The following is a 21,420-nucleotide window of genomic DNA, read 5'->3' as shown; positions in this document are numbered from 1 at the left end:
GGCGCTAGCCGCGTCGCCCGCACCCCGCCCAACCTTCACCTTGCCAGAATTGGCTCACCGACACAGGACTGGGGCTTCGGAGAAGATTTGTTTTTTTAAACATTTTTCCAGCAGACCACATCCCCGCCCCCCGCTCGCGGTCCCCCGCCCCCCGCACATATACCCTGCACACACACGCGCGCGCACACACACACACACACACACAGCGCACACAGGCACACACGCTCCCTCCCTCCAGCGCTCTACCCCTCGCTCGCCCGCCCGCCCGCCCGCCGCGCACGCAGCCGGCCCCGGCTCCCCGCGCCCCGCGCCCCGCGCCCTGCATCCGCCGAGCGAAACCGGGCTGGGCTAGGAGCTGCTCATGGAGAAAGTGCCTGGCGAGATGGAGATTGAGCGCAGGGAGCGCAGCGAGGAGCTGTCCGAGGCGGAAAGGAAGGCGGTGCAGGCTACGTGGGCCCGGCTGTATGCCAACTGCGAGGACGTGGGGGTGGCCATCCTGGTGAGGTAGGTGTCGCCCCGGCCCGGCCGGGCCCTGGGCAGGGAGGGCGGCAGTGGCGCCAGCAGAGGCAGGCTCGACCGGGTCCGAGCTCCAGCGCCACCTCCCCAGCTGCGATGGGGGCCAGTGGGGGGCGGGCAGCGTGCAGCGCCCTGGGATGATCCAAACCGGGCTGAGCTCTTCCTGGAATTAGGAACCAGACGCAGGAGGGCACTTCAGTCCCCTTCCTCTCCCTGGCCTCAGCACTCCTGGCTCCACCGGTTTTCCTCCCCAGGGACCCCAGCCACCCAGACAACTATATGCACACACAAATGCCAGCCTCTCAAAGGGACAGCAGGGAAACTGAGGCTTAGCCAAGAGGGTTTCAGAGAGGAGAAGACCTCTCTCTGCAGCTCAGCCCCTCGGAGGAACTGAACCCAGAGCTGGAGAGTAGAGGTCAGAAGGAGTCCAAGACTGAGCTTCACAGTTTTCTCAGCTGCTTGCTTCCTGCCCCAAGGGGAAGGACCAGCAGAGAGCTAAAGTGAGGCTCAGGTGAGTGGGAAGCCACCAGTCCCCTAGAGTGCAGCCCCTGCTGAGTTTGGTACTTAAAAAGAGAAGCTGCAGGAGACAGGGCCCCGCCCTGGAATCCCACAGCTAGGGAGGACATGGAGTGTCTGTGGGCTCAGGGTTCATTCATTCAGGCACCATGCCCCTGAGGGACCCCTATACTCCCAGAGTGGCACTACATTCTCACACCCATACAGGGGTGCACACACACCATTCCTTTAGAGTTGATGTCCCCAAGCTCCACAAATTGAACACTGACCATAGCTACAGATCTAGACTCTATCCGCACATGCTGGTCCCTGGGGTGCAGGCAGAGAGGCCCAGACCACTCTTCTCAGCCCCCTGTCCTTGGCAGAAGAAAAGTTGTCAAATCTAGGACAGAGCACACAGCCTTGTTACATGAAGATGGGGCCAAACCTCACTCTGGAAGGAGAGCGCTAATGCACGTCTCTCCCAGTCCTGGCTCCTCTTCTCCCTCCTCTCTCTCCCTTCTGCCTCCCTCAAGTGGGGGACCTACCAACCTCCATATTGTATACCCTGATTCCAACTTGGAAACAGATTTTGGAGGAAAAGAGCAAGAAACACTTCGGGGAAGTTGGAGATTCCTGAGGAAGGGGCTATTCCTCAGCTCCCAAGCCCAGGAGCCCAGCTGTGGTGGTGAGAAGTAAAGAGGAGGTTTGGGATCCTGAAGCCTCAGACACTCTGAGAGGAGCCACAGATTGGCATGTGCCAGCACCCACACAGCACACAGTGGGGAGCCAAGTCACAGATGCGCCAGACTGTATCTCAGGAGGGCTGCTCTCAGCCATGTGTTGGCACACACAGCCCTCCGGGCCGCCAACGTATCTGGATGCTCACATGGGTCACCCAGAGGAAACTAGGCAGGGCCCACAGGACTATGGAGGTTTTCTGTTCCAGGCCCTGCCATTGACCAGTGAGGGACTCCCCAGGAATGGGGAGCAGGCGGAGAAAGGAACTGAGCCCAGAGGGCTCATGTTCTGGGTCATGTGAGCCCTTAGCAGGGTGATTATTTCTCTCTGTATCCCCTCTGGGTGCCCATTCCTCACACTCAGGGGACTGGCCCAGCTGGGGGAGGTATTTGTCAATATGTTCAGAGCCCAGACAGATGCCCCGACTGATTGGAGAAGGCCTGAGGTGGCCGTGAGTTTTGGCTTCCTGATGCCAGGGCCACACTCTGAGCCCACCCTGTGCTGTTGACTGGAGATGGGCCTGGACAGCCAGCCATTTTCTGCCAGCTCCAAGTCCCATCAGCCTTCCTCTCCTTGTCTTCCTCCTGTTGCTGTTACCCCAGGGTCTGGCCCGTGGGGAGGATCGGAAAGAGAGCAAGGACAAGTCCCATTCGATTCTCAGGTTCCCGGAGCCCCTGCTCAGATCCTGCCCGTGACCACACAACACGTAAATCCACAGGAGTGGCTTCAGTGAGAGCCCTGGACGCTGATCCTCTGCTCTGGCCAGCACTCTTACCTCCTCCCCTGCTGCCCATTGCCCATCTGCCCCTTGAGAAGGTGGCTGGAGGGTTGGTGATGGAGGAAGAGCTGACTTGGGGCCTGAGGCAGACACACTTCCACTCCCTGCAAGGGAAGGGACCAGAGGGAACACCCACCCTCCCTCCTGGTTGTAACGCTGACACCTTCCCCCTCACACTCCAAGGAGCCTATTTCAGGCTCTGGAAGCCCAGATGCCTCTGTAGCTGAGAAACTCCCCAAGGCTGGTTGTGAGGCTTCTCCCTAGCAGCTCAGGCCAGTCTGGGAGGGTCAGGAGGAAACACGGGGTCTGGAGAGTGAAGCTGGGAATCAGGAGCAGAGTTGGCATCCCCGGACTCTCCTGGCCCAGAGCCCTGCTTCTGGGGTACTGTTGTTCCTCAAAACCACAACACAGCCCCATGTTAGACAGGAGATTCTTCTGGTCCCAGGCCAAGAGCCCCCCACCCAGAAGTGTCCCCAGGCACTCTGCAGAAGCCAGAAAAATCTAGCTCCTTCCTGGTCCCACCACCCACCTTATTGGGCAGCCTTGGGCATCGATCCCTAGCCCATCAGACAGGGATAAAAATAGTGCCAACCTCAGGAGGGAACTGCAAGAATTTGAGCCCATATAGAAAGTGCTCGGGGCTGGGGATGTGGCTCAAGTGGTAGCACGCTCACCTGGCATGCGTGCGGCCCGGGTTCGATCCTCAGCACCACATACCAACAAAGATGTTGTGTCCGCCGAGAACTAAAAAATAAATATTAAAAACTCTCTCTCTCTCTCTCTCTCCTCTCTCACTCTCTCTTGTAAAAAAAAATCAGAAAGTACTCAATGAATGTTCCCTGTTATTTTCTCAGCAGCAAAATGGATACAACACCTGCTTAATTGTGGCTGTTAAATACGATATGATAGGTGAAAGAACACCAGGCAATACAAACATCATTATTTTTATTGCAGTTGTAGAAGTCCCACAGTCTGAGATGCTCACTGAAGTCCAGACTGGCTTTCCACTTTGTCCCTCATTATAGGACTTCTCCAGAAAAATCCAGTGTATTTGCAGACCCATCACCTCATTTGCCTTACCCGTGTTATCTTCGAAGAAGCAAGCGGGAGGATGGCCCACAACTTCTGCAGAGTAGGAAGTCCTGAAGTGCTCTCCCAAGGTCACGCTCAGCTTCAAGAGAGGCCCTCCGGGGCTCCACATGGACTGTGCCCTGGTCACTGTCTGAACCTCCCCTACCAAAAGCAGATGCTTGCCCTGCCTCTGATCCAGCTCACATTGAGACTTGACCCCTAGCCAGACAGCAAATTGGCAAATTATTAGCTCTCCCTGATCATGAAGGGGGACATACCAAGGGGACAAACACCTGAAAAAACATTGTCCCACTCTCTGAGGATTCCTTAAGTCATGCACGTTCTGCCCAGGTCCCAGCATGTGTCTCTCATGACGCCCAGCCCCTGTTGGGAGAGGAAGTACCAATGTCATTGTCCCGCTGCATGTTGCAGGGCCCTGGCCCAGGGTGTGTGAGATCCAGCTTCTGCCTGACTGTGACAGTGGCAAGGAAGGTCATTTGAGTGGCACTAATGGCTGTGAGAGAAAGTGGTAGCTGTGGCCAGCCTGGGAGCTCAGGGAGAGGCAGGTCAGATGTGGGCTGAGTTGAGGAGGCGATGCACTCTGTGGAAAGCAGGATTGGTCACCTGAGGAATTTCTTACCCTTGTAAGTACAGCTGTTGGACTGGACAGAGATGGCTCAAGGGGAGGGGAGAATGTGGATATTTGGAGATGTGGCAGTGGGACAGTTTGTAAGAAGCCTCAGTGTCCAGTTAAGGAGTTTTGACTTTGTCTGGGAGGTAGATGGGAGCCGTTGGATGTTTCTGATCATGAGAGCGACTTAATGAAAGCCCTGTGAGCACCGTGTTGGGGAAAGTGGACAGTTGTAAACAAACCGGAGAGGAAACGGGCTAGAGCTAGGATCACCTGGGGTCTGCTCCAAGAGGTTTAGAGGCTTGTTGGAAAGGTAAGATTTACAGATTCATTTCAATAAATAAGTTCAGAACCATACCAGGTGGGTAAAATCAATTGCCATTTTAATTAAATCAATTAATCAATACTGCAGGCTGAGGAGGGGGCAGGTAACAAGAAGGGAAGAGGCTGAGCTGGGGGGAGGCCTGAGGCTCCCAGTTTCTTCTCTTCACTGCTCAGTGGCCTTGGACCTTACTTGGTTCCCAAAGAGCTCTACCTTTACCATAACAAAGGCCGGTATGTACTGAGCCCCTGTGTGCCGGACACTGTGGTGAGGACAAGCCATTACTCATTTCATCCTTAAGACAACCCGTGAGACAGAATAATAATGCCCATTTTAGGGATGGGAATCTGGGGCTCAGGAAAGATGAACAACAATCTGGGTACAGAGGCTAGAGCCCGGGGTCCCAGGTACTTGGGAAGTTGAGATGGGAGGATCACTTGAATACAGGAATCGGAGGCCAGCCTGGAGGGCTCCCAGGGCAGCAGAGGTGACCACTGGGCAGCCTAGCCTCGCCCCTGGGTATTAGGGTGAGACCCCATCTGAGAAAAAAAAAAAGTTGGATAACTAACCTGGATTCCAGAACCCAAGGGTTTGTCCTCTCGGCTGTAGCCAGAGCAGGCCTTGAGGAGGGTGGGGTCAGAAAGCAGTGGGGGAGCCAGGAAGGTGGGGGCTGGGAGAGGAAGCTGCCTGCCAGAGGGAGCCGCTGCTGCTGCTGCTGCTGCTGCTGCTGCTGCTGCAGGGACCACTGCTCCAGCCCCCACCTCCGTGGTTCCCCCCCTTCCCCTCCCTCCTCTCTCCCCTTGCTTCAGCACCACTTCCTCCCACCTGCCAGGTTCTTCGTGAACTTTCCCTCCGCCAAGCAGTACTTCAGCCAGTTCAAACACATGGAGGAGCCCCTGGAAATGGAGCGGAGCCCCCAGCTGCGGAAGCACGCCTGCAGGGTCATGGGGGCCCTCAACACTGTGGTGGAGAACCTACACGACCCCGACAAGGTGTCCTCTGTGCTGGCCCTCGTGGGCAAAGCCCATGCCCTGAAGCACAAGGTGGAGCCCGTGTACTTCAAGGTACGCCCTGGACGGTGCTGCCCCCAGCAACCTGCTCTGCTCCAGAGCTCTCAGGCCCACGCACCATGGCCACCTGCAGCCCGCAGGCTCTGGGAGAGCTCCCAGGGCAGCAGAGGTGACCACTGGGCAGCCCAGCCTCGTCCCTTGTGACCTGGAGAGCAGAGTCTAGCAGCAGGATGGGCCACGGGGCAGTCCTGGTCTTGAGAGTGACCGGCTTCTACAGAGAGCAGGCCCTGGGGTTAGGAACGATCCCCGATCCCCGTGGCCAACTTGGGACAGGAGGGTCGTGCGGGAGGCAAGGTTTCAGATGTTCACTCCCCCTTCCTCCCTTTGCCCCCAGATCCTCTCTGGGGTCATTCTGGAGGTCATCGCTGAGGAGTTTGCCAATGACTTCCCACCTGAGACGCAGAGAGCCTGGGCCAAGCTGCGTGGCCTCATCTACAGCCACGTGACCGCTGCCTACAAGGAAGTGGGCTGGGTACAGCAGGTCCCCAACGCCACCACGTGAGGAGGGGGTGAGGGTGGGCTGGGCAGCCTCCCTGCTGTGTCCTCTCCAGTTTTCTAGGTCTTCCATCTCTCCTGTGGCCTGGGGCTGACCATGGGGCAGGAACCCTTTGGGCAGGCCAGCTCATTTAAGAGCAGGCACAGTAGAAAAGGGTCACAAGACAGGGCCCCTCTGACCGTGGGTTGGCTCCTACCCAGCACCTACCCTGCCCAGAGGCGTGAGCCTAGTAAACTTTCCTTGGGCAGAGCCGTCCTCTTCCCTAGAGCAAGGGAGCCCTTGGAGCACCCATGGCCCAGAGACAGAAAGTCCCCAGTGAGGTTTGGCTTCTCAGGCTCAGAGGCAGCCCCGCCAGCTCTGGCCACTTCCTCCCTGGGTACCAGTCACATGCTTTTTCATCCAACACTGACCAAGGCTCCCATCCACCCTCTGCCTCAACAGGGGTCAGAGCCAGGAGGATCACGAGGACGGGTGTGCACACACACATGCCTGGGGCCCATGTGGGACCTACATGGGTGTCGCCTGCACGCTACCCGGGGATGTTTACGTCCAGGCTGACCCTGAGGCTAGCTCCCAGTCCTGGGCTCTAGGAGAGTGGCCGGCCCCATGTGACGGCTGGGAACACTCTGGCCTCCCTGGGCCTCTGAGGGGCGGCTGACTCTGGGAGCTGAATGGAAGGGCGGACACAGGGCTCGAGTAGGAAGGAGAAAGAGGAGCGGAGGCGGGAATGGGAAGCAGGGGTCAGCCAGCAGCTCAGGACACGCGTTGTAGAGAAACATTCCCAGCAGTTTCCCATGGAAAAGCCAGCGTCCCCTCCCCAACTCTGTGCGGCCCCCAAGCCTGCCGGACCTCTTGCTCACAGTCTTCCTGGCCCAGCTCCACAAGGGACGTCCCCTGAGGGTAGTGGGGGAGGCCAGGCCTGCTGCCCTTCCTGCCGCTGACCAACAGCTTGTGTGGCTCCCCTCCCCCGTGTCGGCAGCACCCCAGGAGAAGGGAACTCTCCAGGCCAACTCCAGATGTGCACAGCTGGGCCCCGGCCTGCCCAGGCCCCAGGCAGCAGGAGACTTCTACCTGCCAGAGCAGGGCATGAGCAGAGCTGGGGAGCTGGGGTTCCCCCTTCCCCTCCCTCCCCACCCAGTGTGACCCTGAGGAGCCAGGGAGGAGCCAGTGGGAAGGCAGTCACGGAGGGGCTCACCCTCCCTCCCACTTGTGTCCCCAGGCAGGCTCTGCCGCCCAGGATGAGTTTGTTTACAGCCAGGAGACAAGACTTCCTGCTTTTCCAGAAAAGCGCTTTTTTACAGGGGCCTGGAGGGACCGCAGAGCTGGCAGTTGAGCCCCAGTGAATCAGTAGGCCTGCGCCCTACTTCCCCTGCCCATTTGGGCCCCAGGGACTCAGATCTCGCCAAACCCCAAACATTAAGAAACTATCGCAGTTGCCTCATCTGCCCATCTCTGCTCCCTGTGGACTGAATGGAAATGGGCTGTACTTGGGACTGGCCAGGGCCCAGCCGCCTCCCACCTGGGATGAGGAACCCACAGTCAGATTCCCCTCATCTGTCACATCACAGGATTGTTCCCGCATCCCTTTACAGCCTCCACCCCTGCCCCATGTCATCCTGGTCCCCAGCCTGCAGGCCCAACCTACTGCCAGGTCCTGCTGGGGTGGAGTTAGAGCTGACTTCTAGAAGGCCCCTGTCCAACTTCTCTTATCAGGGCAGCAGTGGTGGGCCAGACGCCACTGTTTATTGAACTGTCTCTGCTTCAGGGTGTGTGTGCCTCTGTGTGGGCGGAGGGGCGGTGGGGGGTGTGGCAGTCGGAGACCGCAGGGACTGCAGTACAGGGAACAGGGCTGGCTGGCTGGGGAGGTCCGAGGCAGGCCAGACAGAGGGCACCCTGTCGCAGAATGAGCAGAGGAAGAGCTCATGGGTGGTGCTTTGCAGTTTACAAAACACTGTTTTACACAGTCAATGTCACCCAATTCCCATACAGGCAGGCAAGGCAGGCATTCACATTTTAGGGGAAAAGATCTGGGTTGCTCTTGGGGCACCCGACGTGCCCAAGGTCACCCAGCAGGATCATGGCAGAAGGGGAACTAAAACTCGGGTCTGAAGATGGCTTTCAACTGCACTGTGCCAGGTCTGTCAGCAGGAAGTACCATGCGTTGCCACCTCCAGCCACCCCCAGGTTCCCTGTCTCCCTCCCTGACCCTGATAACCTATTACCTCCGTCTCCTATCTCATCCACAGCCCACCCACCACGCTGCCCTCTTCGGGGCCATAGGACCCCTCCCAGCTCCCCCCTCCCTGGCAGCACCTTGAGCAGAAGGCCGAGTTCTGAAGACGCTCCTTGACCCTCCATTTCTGGGTGCCAAGGAAGCTGGAGGAACCCCCGACTGTCTTCCTGAAGGAGGCCTCCACCGTGGCCGCAGTCCCCCGAGCTGCCGGGAGGCAGCGCTGGCTGCCTGGATGCTGACTCCAGTGCAGCGGCAGGCGGGGACCCCTCCACCTTGCAGATCGGGGCCCACTCTTCTTAGCTTTTCTACTCACTGTTAAAGAGGGACCTAGCTGAGCGGCTGGCGGGAAGCAGGGACAGGTTTGAGTCACTTGAGAATGAAGCAGCCCTGTTTGGTTCTGCCGACCAGCATGCGGGTCTCCACCTCACCATCTAGAGTACTGCGCACACACGTCTACCGTATACACAGATATATTCTCTCTACAGTCTCTATATAAATATATATACATATAGACACACCTACATATCCATCATGTTACCTGCGGGCCCAGAAACCTCGGTCCTGCCCACCGGTGGGTGGGACCAGAAGGGTCCTGGTGGCACAGGCCTCTGGGCAGACAGCAGCGTGCCCTGGCCCTGGTATCCCACAGCAGATCAGAGAATGGGGCCTGGATGGGTAGGGCTGGGGGGGCCCAGCTTGGTGGCAAAGCCCAGCCCACTCTGACCAGCTCCCCACGTTCTTGCTTCCCACTTCCAGGCAAAAAGGACCTGGCTCCCTCCCTCTCCTCCACAGAGGGTCAGTTCACTGATGTGCCCTGGAACTGGCTGGGGCAAGGGCAGACCCAGGGGCCCAGACAGGATGACAGCTAGGGGTGGGGCCTCAGTGAAGAGACTTGGCGTGCCAGCCCCACCTGCCGGCCGCTGAGCCAGCCCTGGGAATCCAGGCTGCTGGGCAGCAGGACAGGCACCTCAGGCTCTGAGGGCTGAGGGCCCTGCCCCTCCCTGCCCCGCTCCTGGCTGCCAGTCGGTCCACCCTCCCTCTGTGTCAGCCTCGCTGGGGCCCCCCACGTGTGTCCCTTAGTCTCGTGTATCATCCTGAAGGATGGTCTGCTGCCGTGGCTACTGTGCCTGTGTCCCCCCTCGTGCGGTCATCCTATAACTGCCTGTCCTCTTTTGTAGTTTCTGATGTTTGTAACCAGACCCAGCTGTGGCATTAAACAGACCCGCTCTTCCTGTATCCGCATTTGCTCATCTGCTCCGCCTCCTGCCTGCCTCTGTCTCCCCTCCCTAGTTCTAGGTCCAGGAGCGGGGGCACCCTGACCTGTGCCTCAGCCTCGGCTGCCTGTGTGACCCTCTCTAAGTTGGGCCTTAAGACTGCTGTGGGCCCCTCGCCTGTTTCACCAGGAACATGGGTTGGGGGGACTAGAAACTGGGCTTTGTGGGAACCAGGAGGGTGTCCTGATCAAAAAGTCAGGGGCTTTTAAGATTTTGTTCTGGAAATCTCCTCCTGGCAAGGGTGGGATGACTGAGGGGAAGTCATGGGAGAGATGTCCAGCAGAAGGGCCCTGTTAGTCTGAGCGCTCCAGGGATAGAGGCAAGGATTGACCCTGACCTTCTAGGCCAAACCCAGCTCCACACAGAGAGCTGAGTGCAGGGCTGGATTAGCCCTGGGTGTCTGAGAAAGGAAGTCTGCTGGGATCAGCCCGAACCCCCTTTCCTGAGCTCTCAGCTCCAGACCCTTCCCAAGCCCTGCTGCACCAGGCCTGCCCAGCCCCCACTCCCCAAAGGAGGCAACAGCCAGCAGCATCAACTCCCCCAGGAGGGAGGAGGAGGTCACCACACTGGGAGGGGGGGGAGCAGGAGAAGCAGGAAACAGCCTCTGCCCCTTGGGAGGGCTTGGGGCTGTCTGGGAGGACTCAGCTGACACACAGGAAAAATCTTGTCTCCCAGACCATGAACTTGAACACGGGCTGCGCCTTCATCTCCCGGGCCTGGCACAGTGGAGTACTCCACGGAAATCCAAAGAATAAATAAATATCACTCTTAGAAAGCAAGATGAGTACATGGGCCAAGAGTGAGCTATGTGAGCTGAAAGAGGGTGCAGGGTGGCCGGAGGAGGACAGGCCAGGCCAGGCCTTTCCAGAAGGCAGCAGGCAAGATGAGGCATGGCTCCAGGTTCAGACCCAGTCTCTTAGTGCTGTGTGATGTGAGAAAATCCCTCAACCTTTCTGAGCCACAGTCACCTCTAATCTAAAAGAGGAGGGAACAAGTAGCCTGCCTTGTGAGGCAGGGACCAGGAGGAAAAGGATGTACACGATGCTTCACACAGGCTGGGGACAAGGGATTTGTCCTGTGTCCACCCAACCGGAACCCTAGAACCGAGGGAGGTGGGCAGCTGGACTGGGCCCTGACAGGAATCCTGAAAGAGCAGGGGCAGAGACAAAAGGGAGGAAGGAGGTGGACGGACCAGGGCGACACCAAGAGGCTAAGGGCCCAGAAGAGAGAGAGAAGCAGCCCTCGAGACCTTGCAACTCCCCGGCCTTGTGGCCCTGGGGTGCTCACCCAAGCCAGAGCCTTTCGTGGCCATGCAGCCCCAGGGGAGGAGGCATTTGAAATGAGAGTGGGGTGACCTCCCCATTTCACCCCACTTCACTTCAGTTGGCTTGAGAAAAGTGAAGAGGCTTCTAAAGCTGTTGAAACTGGGATCATCCTGGGATGCGGCCCTTGAGAAAGAATATCCCTCTCTCTACCCACCAAGAGGACCCTGGCCCTCTCCCCAGACCAGGGATAGGTGTCCAAGGGCTGCAGTTTAGGCGCCTGGGCAGTGCCTGGGGTGTCATTCCGTGCTCTACCCTCAGAGCTGCAGCCGAAGAGCTGAGCAACTGAATCAGCTCCCCCTAGTGGGCTGCCCCATGGGGCGTCAGAAATGGGGGTGCAAGGAGGCTGCAGAGGCCCCAGCGGCACAACTCCATGGTGACCCCTTCTGGCCACAGAGGGAACTTCACCTAGGAAGCGATTTGCAACCTTCCCAATCTGGGAGTCCCACTTTGTTCACCTCAAAGGAGCCACAGCCCTCTAGGAGCCTGGGACAAAAGGAAAAGTGCCCAGCCTACGCACGTGGGTGGGAACATACTTCCACAGTTTGAACCAAGTGGAAAAAGTTAACACTCGAATTTTGGGGGTTTTTTTGGACCAGGGGCTGAACCCAGGGGTGCTTAGCTGTTGCGCCTCATCCCCAGCCACATCCCCAGCCCTATTTATTTTTTATTTTGAGACAGGGTCTCATTAAGTTGCTTAGGGCCTCACTAAGTTGCTGAGGCTGGCTTTGAACTTGCAATCCTCCTTCCTCAGCCTCCTGCGCCACTGGAATGACAGGTGTAAGGAGGTGCATACCTGAAATCCCAGCTACTCAAGAGTCCGAGGCAGGGGGACTGAGCTCAGGAGCACAGGACCAGCCTGGGCAGCACAGAGACTCCACCTCAAAACAACAATAAAAGCCTATCTTTGTTTAAAATTTTGAGTTTTTCTTCCTCATTGATGTTTTTGTTCTAATATCGATTTTTAAAAATAGCGTAAGCAGATATTGTTTTTCTGGATTACCATCCCCCTTAAATGTTGGGTCCCATTTCCTGGCCCGTCTCAGTGTGTTGTTTGAGGGAGGCTGGCTGAAGAGCTCCCCTTTTTTACCTCAAGCAGGCCTCCCCTCTACCCACAGGTACTCACTAGACCCCTTTGGTAAGAGAATTTATTTCAGCAAGGTAAGACGCCCGACTTTGGCACTTCCTTAGGGCCAGAGACACTGAGTCGGGAGTTTCGGCAGCCGGAAGAGAGGTCTCCCCAGGCTCTCAAAGTGAGGAAGGCTGTCCTTAAGGACAGTCTTGGAAAAAGGGAATCAGATTTCTGGGGATTGGGAAAAAACCACATGATCCAACCTTTCTGGAAAGAGGAAACCGAACAGCTGCCCAGGAAAATGAACAGGACTGGGAGAGTGGAGCTCTGGGCCTGAGCTGCCCGCCACGTAACCTGAAGTCTCTGGGTCTCCACTCTCCTCAGGTGGGCCCCTGGACTTCCCTTTCCTCTCACCATTGAGAAACCAGCTGTCAGTCTCCACAGCAGAAAGGTGCTGTTCCATACGACCTTTCTTGTCACCTGTGGGTGGACCAAATCCAGCTCCAGCCATGTGCTGCACAACCTGGCTACTGCTACGGTCCCAGCACCCAGGGCTCACCTGGCAAAGGACAGAGACACCATCCCAGATGGCTTCCTGTTGGTTTCTTTTCTTTTCTTTTTTTTTTTTTTTTTTTGTATTGGGGATTGAACTCAGGGTCACTCGGTCACTGAGCCACATCCCCAGCGTTATTTTTTATTTTATTTTATTTTATTTTTTTGAGAGAGAGAGAGAGAGAGATAATTTTTTAATATTTATTTTTTAGTTCTCAGTGGACACAACATCTTTGTATGTGGTGCTGAGGATCCAACCCAGGCCACACGCATGCCAGGCGAGCGCGCTACCACTTAAGCCACATCCCCAGCCCCTTATTTTGTATTTTGTTTAGAGACAGGGTCTCACAGAGTTGTTTAGCGCCTCACTTTTGCTGAGGCTGGCTTTGAACTTGCAATTCTCTTGTCTCAGCCTCCCGAGATGCTGGGATTATAGGCATGCACCCCTGCACCCAGCTTCCTGTTGGTTTTAACTCCTGGGTCACAGGTGTTTTCTGTCCCCTGGCCCACAGCATCCAGCCATCAGGCCCTGTGGCCCCCTCCCATGCCTGATGGTCTGCCCTTCCCGTCGTGGCCCTTGCTATTTCAGGCTTAACCCAGGTGTATCCTCCTTACCTTCTGCCACACAGCTGCCAGCTGCGTCTGACGCTGTTCCTGTTCAAGAGTCTCCAGTGGCTCTAACACCGTCCGAGCACACGTTGGACTTCATCCAGCTGTGGGTCCTTCTCACTCACCTCCCCCAGCAGGAAAACCATCAGGATGGGGAGAGTGGAGATCTGGGCCTCGGCTGCCCCCCACATGACCTGAAGTCTCTCCACCCATGGCAGTGGTGCCTGTCCTTGCCAGAACCTTCCCTGACGACCCTCCTGGGAGGGCCCCTCCTTTGGTGCTGTGAGTACCTCCCTGTGAGCACTGCAGTGTCCCTGCCTGTGTGGCCTCTGCCCCTTGGGGAGGTCTGAGAGGAGGTCAGTGCAGCGTGATCCACTGTGGATGGGACTTGGGGGGAGGGAAGCAGGACAGCTGGGGATGGCTCCAGGTTTGGGGATGTGGTACACAGAGTCACTCTGGTCTGAGGGGGGCACCCTGTGGGCGGGAGTTCTGCCCCGTGCACAGGAAACATGGGGCGTCTGGGAGGCAGAGGGCCACTCCAGCTGGACGCATGGCGGAGTTGTCAGGGCTGGGATTCAAATCTGGGATTGATGAGGTCACCGAGGAGAGAGTGTGGGAAGAGAAGAGGGCCTGGCCCTGAGGTCGGGTAAAGGGGGGGACAGTGAGGGAGGAGGAGGGGGCAGGAAGCTGGCCCTGGCCAGTTGGTGATGCTGCTGAGGGATCCAGAGCCTCAGGACAGATGGCAGGGCAGTGCCTAGGGACCTGATGAGGACCAGGGCAGCTGGAAGGCAGGGAAGGCCTCCTGTGAGGGGGTGGAGACGGGGGCCAGGCCGGGACAGAAGTGCAGGAGCTCACAGTCAGGAGAGGAGGCTCCAGCCTGCACGGGCTGACACCTGACGACAGAGGGAGAGACAGAGGCAATGGTGAGTGGGGGGCCTCAGGGGGACCCTCAAGACAGAACAGGCGGCGTCTTCATTCATCTGGAAAGCTGGAAGGATTTACCAGAGGCTGGTGGCTGATGAACCATAAAACTCCTTTCTCACGGTTTGGGAGAGGGGAAGTCTAGGCTCAGTGTCCGGAGGGCCTGCTTCCTCGATCATAGATGGCACCTTCCGGGGCTGGGGATGTGGCTCAAGCGGTAGCGCGCTCGCCTGGCATGCGTGCGGCCGGGGTTCGATCCTCAGCACCACATACCAACAAAGATGTTGTGTCCGCCGAGAACTAAAAAATAAATATTAAAAATTCTCCCTCTCTCTCTCTCTCCTCTCTCACTCTCTCTCTCTCTCTCTCCCCCTCTCTCTTCTCTCTCACTCTCTCTTTAAAAAAAAAAATTAAAAAAAAAAAGATGGCACCTTCCCACTGTGTCCTCAAGGAGTGGAAGGGGAGGGAAGAGGTCTTTCTGGCGTCTTTTATAAGGACACCGATCCCATTCACAGGGGCCCCATCTCCCGGCCAGGACCTTGGGGGCTAGATGCATGCAGCATGTGGACTTGGGTGGGATGAGCATTCAGATCATAGCAGGGCGTGCCTGGGAAGGGGGAGTTGGGCTCTGTCCAGGCTGGAGGGCCCACGGGAGGCCTGGCTAATGCTCCTCAGTGACGTGTGCATCCAGCTCACTTCCTGAGCCGCTGCAGATGCGGGCTGGCCAGGGAATTGGAGGAGAATACAAATTTAGTATGGAAAGCAGCAGACCATCTAGGTCACTGCTGATGGCCACCAAGAGGCGTGCCACGAATTCGAGGCAGGAACAGCCAATACTGGGACACTTTCCTCCTGGGCAGCAGCGAGTTTCTGAGGGTCAGGGACACCCTGAAGAGCTGAGCCTCACAAGTTGGGGGAATGAATGGGTCGCGTGGATGGGACGAGGGCTCCCAACCCAAGCACAGAGAGCCCGTCTGAGTCACCATCTTCTGGTCTGTTTGATGGTGCTGGGATGGAACCCAGGGCCTCAGACACGCTAGGCAAGCGGCTCTGTCCTGAGCTACCCTACTCTGAGGGAAAATAGACCCAAATCCCAACCAGGGACTGGAGGAACCCATCCACCCAGCTCTGCTGTCCCCTGTCCTCCCAGGGAGGAGGAGCAGAGTGGTGGGTGGAGGGGAGATGCTCTCCAGGGTGTGTGTGTGTGTGGAGGGTCCTTGACCTTGTTCAAGTCCAGAGACAGGACATTCATTGTTCATTGTTAAAAGGAAAAATTGGGCTGGGGATATAGCTCAGTTGGTACAGTGCTTTCCTCTATAGGCCCTGAATCTGGGAATGTTCTTCTGTGGCGGAGCCTGATGGAGCTGTGAAGTTACAATCTAGTTATATGCAACAACTAACTTTTTTTCTTTTCTTTTTTCTACCCAAGTGCAGTGGTGCGCACCTGTAATCCCAGCTACTCAGAAGGCTCGGGGAGGATTGCAAGTTCAAGACCAGCCTGGGCCACTTAGTTATTTATTTCAAAATAAAAAAGGGCTGGAAGTGGAGCTCTTGCTGAGTATCCATGAGGGCCTGGGTTTCAGCACCCCAAACGTGCTTATCTTTCCACTTCCTTTTCTACACAATGTATGCGCGCGCGCGCGCGCACACACACACACACACACACACACACACACCATCTCTCTCTTTTTTAAATGGACCATTTTTCAAGCATAGGTTTTATCTTCAAATCCGCGTTGGAGAGCTTTCCTTGTCAGAGGGTACAGGTTTGACACATTTTCTCCCGCCCGCACCCTGCTGTGTCGCCTAGGCTGGGCCTGACCCCTGGGCTCAAGAACACTCCCGCTCAGCCCCCTAAGTAGCTGGGACTTCAGGTACCTGGCTCACCACATTCTTCAATACCTGGTAGTTGGGTACTCTGCCCCATGCACATGAGTGTTTTTATTTAAACTGTCCCTGTCCATAGACATTTACATTCCCGATGTTTCCCTCTTAAGAACGTGGCAGTGGGGCTGGGGCTGGGGCTCAGCGGTAGACCGCTCGCCTAGCACGCATGATGTTCTGGGTTTGATTCTCAGATAAATGTCCACTGAAAACTAGAAACCAGGGCTGGGGATGTGGCTCAAGCGGTAGCGCGCTCGCCTGGCATGCGTGCGGCCCGGGTTCGATCCTCAGCACCACATACAAACAAAGCTGTTGTGTCTGCCAATAACTAAAAAATAAAATATTAAAAATTCTCTCTATCTATCTCTATCTCTCTCGCTCTCTCTTTAAAAAAAAATGCCTCAGTGGTCCCAGTGGCTCCAGAGGCTGAGGTAGAAGGATCAAGAGTTCAAAGCCAGCCTCAGCAACAGCGAGGCGCTAAGCAACTCAGGGAAACCCTGTGCCTAAATACAAAATTGGGCTGGGGATGTGGTATGATGATTGAGTGCCCCCGAGTTTAATCCCTAGCACCAAAAAAATAAAAAATAAATAAAAGCCTCAGGGGGTCCCAAGAATTCCTTTGGAGTTCTCCAGTTTGATTTTCTCAGGAATTCTTACATGAATTGTCATCAGTTCAAGGTATCTCAGCCACCTACCATCAATTTTCTTTTTGATGTGCAAATTGTTACAAGTTGGCCAGTGGAGCTCCTTCCAGCAAATTCATGTGTCCTTGTGGCCTGACCCCATTAATCTTTGAAAGCTTCCTTGTTTTTTGCTACAAGCTTGCTGTCCCAAGCTCCCCTTGTGTGCCCTACCCCAGCCCTGGAGTGCCAGTTCCTGCAGGGACATCTGCTCTTTCCACTCGGAGATTTAGATTTGGATGCAAGGGGTCATCACCGTTCTAACTGGCATTTCTCTCATGACTAGGGAGGCTGGGCATCTTCTCATATGTTCATTGACCTTTTTATCCTTTCTAGAAATTTCTACTAGATTACTTTGTAATTTTTTCTTCAGCCCCCCCAGCCCCCCCCCCTCCCCAAATAGCTGGGATTAAAGGCATGCACCAGTGCATTCTGCTTACTTTGTAATTTTTAAATGGTGGAGCCTATTTTTAATTTCTGGATTGGCCCTTTATCAGTTACTACTCTCTCACCCTTGATTAGCAGTTCTTTTTGTTTGCTTGTTTTAAACTGGGGTTTGAACCCAAGGGTACTCTACCACAGAGGTACAGCCTCGGCTGCCCTGTTTGTTTGTTTATTTATTTATAGGGAGGATTCTGTTAGGCTGGGCTCAAATTTATAATCCGCCTGCCTCAGCCTCCTGAGTTACTGGGATTACAGTCTGTGCCCATGCCCAGCTTGCTTGGCTTTTAACTTGCTTTACCATGCCTTTTGTGGCATAGAAGTTTGAAGTTTTCACATTGTCATATCTATCGATTTTCATTTATTTTATTTTTGTACCAGGAATTGAGCCCAGGGGTGCTTACCCACTGAGCATAACCCCAGGCCCCCACCACCTTTTTTTTTTTTTTTTTTTTTGGTGCTGGGTATTGAACCCATGGCCTTGTGCATGGATTCAAAGCACTCTACCAACTGAGCTATATCCCCAGCCCCCCAGCCCTTTTAAAATTTTATTTAGAGACAGGGTCTCGCTGAGTTGCTTAGGGCCTTGCTCAGTTGCTGAGGCTAGTCTCAAACTTGTGATCCTCCTACTTCAGCCTCCCAAGCCGCTGTGATTACAGGCACGCTCCACCATGCCTGATACATCTGTCAATCTTTTGCTTTGTGGTTTCCGGATGGCATGCCCTTCTGGGAAGGCCTGGCCACTCCAAGGTAAGGCAACTTGCCTAATATCATGTGCTAGTTAGTGGAGAGCTGGGTATACCTGAGCATTTGAGTGCCCTTTCCCCCAGGCCACACTGCCCTCCTGGGTGACGGCTGCCTTCAAGTTGGGGGCAGGGAGGGAGATGCAGCTCTGATCTGGGGTCTGAAGGTGAGTGCCACTGGGATGTAGGCTCTGGAATAGCGTCCAAGGTGCATTCCCAAAGGCTGTCCGAATGGCCAGTCTTGGCTGAAAGTAGGGGACCTATGGAGGGTTGATAAGGGGTGGAGCAGACCAGTTGAGGAGCAGGCTGCTGAGTAGGTGTGAAGACAGACTTCAAGGCTGCCTTATGGGAGGGGACGGCACCAGGACAAGGGGATGAAAAGTTTCCCAGGGCCCTTGGAACTGACCATGTCAGCCTCCTCCCCTGCTCCTGGGACCCTGGGCACCCTGCTTTTCCCTTGGGTGGCAGACAGCTCTCAGGGTGCCCAGGGTCTTGAAGTACACGAAGCACTATGTCCTGAAAGGCAGGCAGGTGGCTAAGAAAGGAGTTATGTAGGGCTTGGCCTTTACTGATCACCAAGAAGCCTTCTTAAGGGAAAGCTTGGGCCCCTACGACCTTAGCTTTGAGACCAGATTGCCCTGTTTTCTGGTGAGAAAGCCGGGAGGTTCGCTAACAGGTGGGGTTCCTCCGTGTAGTACCCGTATTGCCACTAGATGGCGACGCTGCACCATCAATGTATAAATCCTGGCTGCTGGTTCCTCAGCTCTCTGGGGCCGGATTTCTCTGTGACTTTGCCTCACTGAGGAGGCCCATGAGGGCGAGGGCAAAACCTTGTCTCAAAATAAAAAATGAAAAGGGTTGGAGACATAGCTCAGTGATAGAGCAGTCCTGGGTTCAATCCCCAGTAGTGCACCCAAACAAAGATTTTACAAGGTGAAATAGTATCTGTGAATGCACTTTTCAGAGGGCCACAGGAGTATAAGATATTGGGCTGCAATTTCCTACTCCCCAGGCTTATGCTTGGAAGGAAGCAAGAACCCTTATCCAGATCACAGCCTTACTTCCCATCATCCTCTAGTGCATTCTGCAGAGCAGGAAACCAGGGAACAAGGATTTACCTTGCTGTGTCTTCCTTCTCCTTCCTCCTCATCCCACCCTGTCAAGGTCTCCCACACCCTCAGGTCCATTAAAACATGAAAAGTTTAGACTGCTTTTTTCTTTCTTTCTTTCTTTCCTTTTTTTTTTTTTTTTTTTTTGTACCAGGAATTGAACCCAGGGGCACTCAGTGCCCTATTTTGTATTTTATTTAGAGACAAGGTCTCACTGAGTTGCTTAATGCCTCGCTGTTGCTGAGGCTGGCTTTGAACTTGCGATCCTCCTGCCTCAGCCTCCCGAGCCACTGAGATTATAGGCATGTGCCAGTGTGCCTGGCCCTGCTTTTCTTGAAGTTATAAAATATAAGCTATGGAATGAAAATCAAGTTTCTCCTCTTTATATTCTTTCCCCCCACTACACAAATATATGCCCAGAAAATGTTTGTGAATCTACCCACATATACACGTATGTTTGATTTAAATATACATAAATGGCACTATACTAAACATTATTAAATGCACAAGATTTATTTTTTATTTTTTGGTACTGGGGATTGAACCTAATTGTGCCCACATCCCCAGCCCTTTTCATTTTTTATTTTGAGACAGGGTCTTGCTAAGTCCCTTAGGGCCTTGCTAAATTGCTGAGGCTAGCCTCAAACTTGTGATCCTCTTGCCCGAGCCTCCTGAGCCCCTGAGATTACAGGTGTGGCTGCCACACCCACCTGCACCTTGCTTTTTCTCCTTTAACACGTCTTGGAGATAATTCCTTATCAGCACACAGAGAGCTGATCGTTCTTTTTAACAGCTGTGTGACATTACCACAAATTACAGTCCAGCTCTATTTAACACCTTCCCACCTAGCCCAACAGGTGCTTTTGTTACAGCCAAGGCAGTGGCCAGCATTCCTGCACCCACAGCACTGGGCACATGCTATGTGTCATGGCACAAATCCCTGGCATCAGCTTAATAATCGCCAAGTGTACCTCCCCTTCTGGGGGCTCCAGTGGAACTTTCCCTGGAGCCACCCGGGTGCGGATGCAGCACAGGTGTGGTAGCAGCATCTTGTTGGTGTCTGAAGTCAGACTGTGCCTGGGCGCGACCCTGTGGATGCACCTGCTTCTCCCTCCACCTCCGGTTCCTTACCCACAATGGGGATGGTGATCACGGTACTCACTTCGTGGAATGGTGACCAGGTTTCAGTGAGATGACAGATTAGAGGGCTGGGATGGAAGGACCAAAGAGGCTAGCTGCCCTTCCCCTTCCTGTGACAGCGGACACTGTGTCCTTCCCTCCACAGTGCCGGCTTTGCTCCCCCCACAGAATCCCAGAATGTGCTGGGTGCACAGGAAAGAGCCCCTGCATTTGTTGTGGCACAGCAAGCCTCCAGCTGTGGCCCACACCTCCTCCCAGAAAGGGCCCTTCCAAGGTGGGGTGCGGTGGGGAGAGTGGGGATGAGTCACTCTGGATAATGCCCAGGAGCTTCGTCCCCCCTTTTCTTAGCTCCCCATCCCACTAGCACCAGTGATGAACATCAGGGTGCTGGGTAGGTGAGAAGGGGAGCTCCAGAGCCCTCTGAGGGGCCAGGGTCTTGGCTTGAGACCAGCATCACAGCATCTCTCCAGGCCTGAGTCTTTCTTCCAAGCCTGTTCCTCTTGGCTGAGCCAGATCCACAGAGGGAAAAGGGTGGGACCTTGGAGTATGGGTCCCAGCTTCCCTTTCAACCTGTCCCCACCAAGTTGTGTTCATCTAGCCTAAAGGAAGAGACTAGGCCTTGCAGTCTGGTGAAGGGATAAGGAGCCACCAGGCCAGACAGGCCTGGGCCAAGGGGCTGAATGTGGCTGGTGGCACTCCTCCCACTTTCTCCTGCCTGCGTAGGAGCTGGTGGGTCCTTGATAGAGGGGAGGAGGTGCCACTAAAGTTGGCCCTAGCACCAGGCACATGGGGGTAGATCCCTAAAGGATGGGCATCTGGAGGCAGACAGGAGCAATGCAGTGCCCCAACCCCAAGGGTACAGCAGAGCTAGGGGCTTCAGGATCCAAGGGGCAGACAAGGTATCAGAGTGCAGCTTCTCTGGGCCCAGTGCACCTTGAGATAAGGGTGTGTGGCAAAGGACTTTGGTTCACCATGGAGGGGAGGTTGACTCTTCCAGGGATAAGACTAACAATAATAATAATAGCAGCTGCTAATTATGAGCACATGCCACATGCCCCTCCAGAGGCTTCTTACAAAAGCCAACCGGGAGCTGGGCAGGATGGCAGATGCCTGTAATTTCAGGTCCTTGGATGCTGAGGAGGATCTCAGACTTGAGGCGAGCCTGGACAACTTGGCAATACCCTGTCTCAAAATAAAAAAATGAAAAAGCGTTGGTGATACAGCTCAGTGATAGAGCACTCCTGGCTTCAATCCCCAGCATTTAGGGTTAGGATGGGATGGGGTGAGATGGAGTGGGGTGGCATAGGGCCGTGAGTAAGA

General features: G+C 55.2%; 1 protein-coding gene and 1 long non-coding RNA gene across 2 annotated transcripts; one reads left to right on the top strand and one right to left on the bottom strand.

The window, feature by feature from the left end:
* The first annotated feature begins 217 nt into the window (after positions 1 to 217).
* On the top strand, positions 218 to 9,589 carry CYGB (cytoglobin). Its single transcript, XM_081272184.1, has 4 exons — positions 218 to 504; positions 5,387 to 5,618; positions 5,959 to 6,122; positions 8,367 to 9,589. Exons 1-4 carry the CDS (start codon positions 362 to 364, stop codon positions 8,398 to 8,400), a joined length of 573 nt encoding a protein of 190 aa, XP_081128310.1. The 5' UTR covers positions 218 to 361; the 3' UTR covers positions 8,401 to 9,589.
* LOC308636604 lies at positions 9,019 to 13,268 on the bottom strand. The gene is made up of 2 exons (XR_014019452.1): positions 13,189 to 13,268; positions 9,019 to 12,580 (listed from the first exon to the last, which is right to left on the bottom strand). It is a non-coding gene; the product is annotated as an uncharacterized lncRNA (long non-coding RNA).
* Positions 13,269 to 21,420: the final 8,152 nt, after the last annotated feature.

The sequence above is a fragment of the Spermophilus citellus genome (genome assembly GCF_964194105.1).
Source record: "Spermophilus citellus genome assembly, chromosome: 17".
Lineage (NCBI taxonomy): Eukaryota > Metazoa > Chordata > Mammalia > Rodentia > Sciuridae > Spermophilus > Spermophilus citellus.
This window is presented reverse-complemented; position numbering and strand designations above follow the sequence as displayed.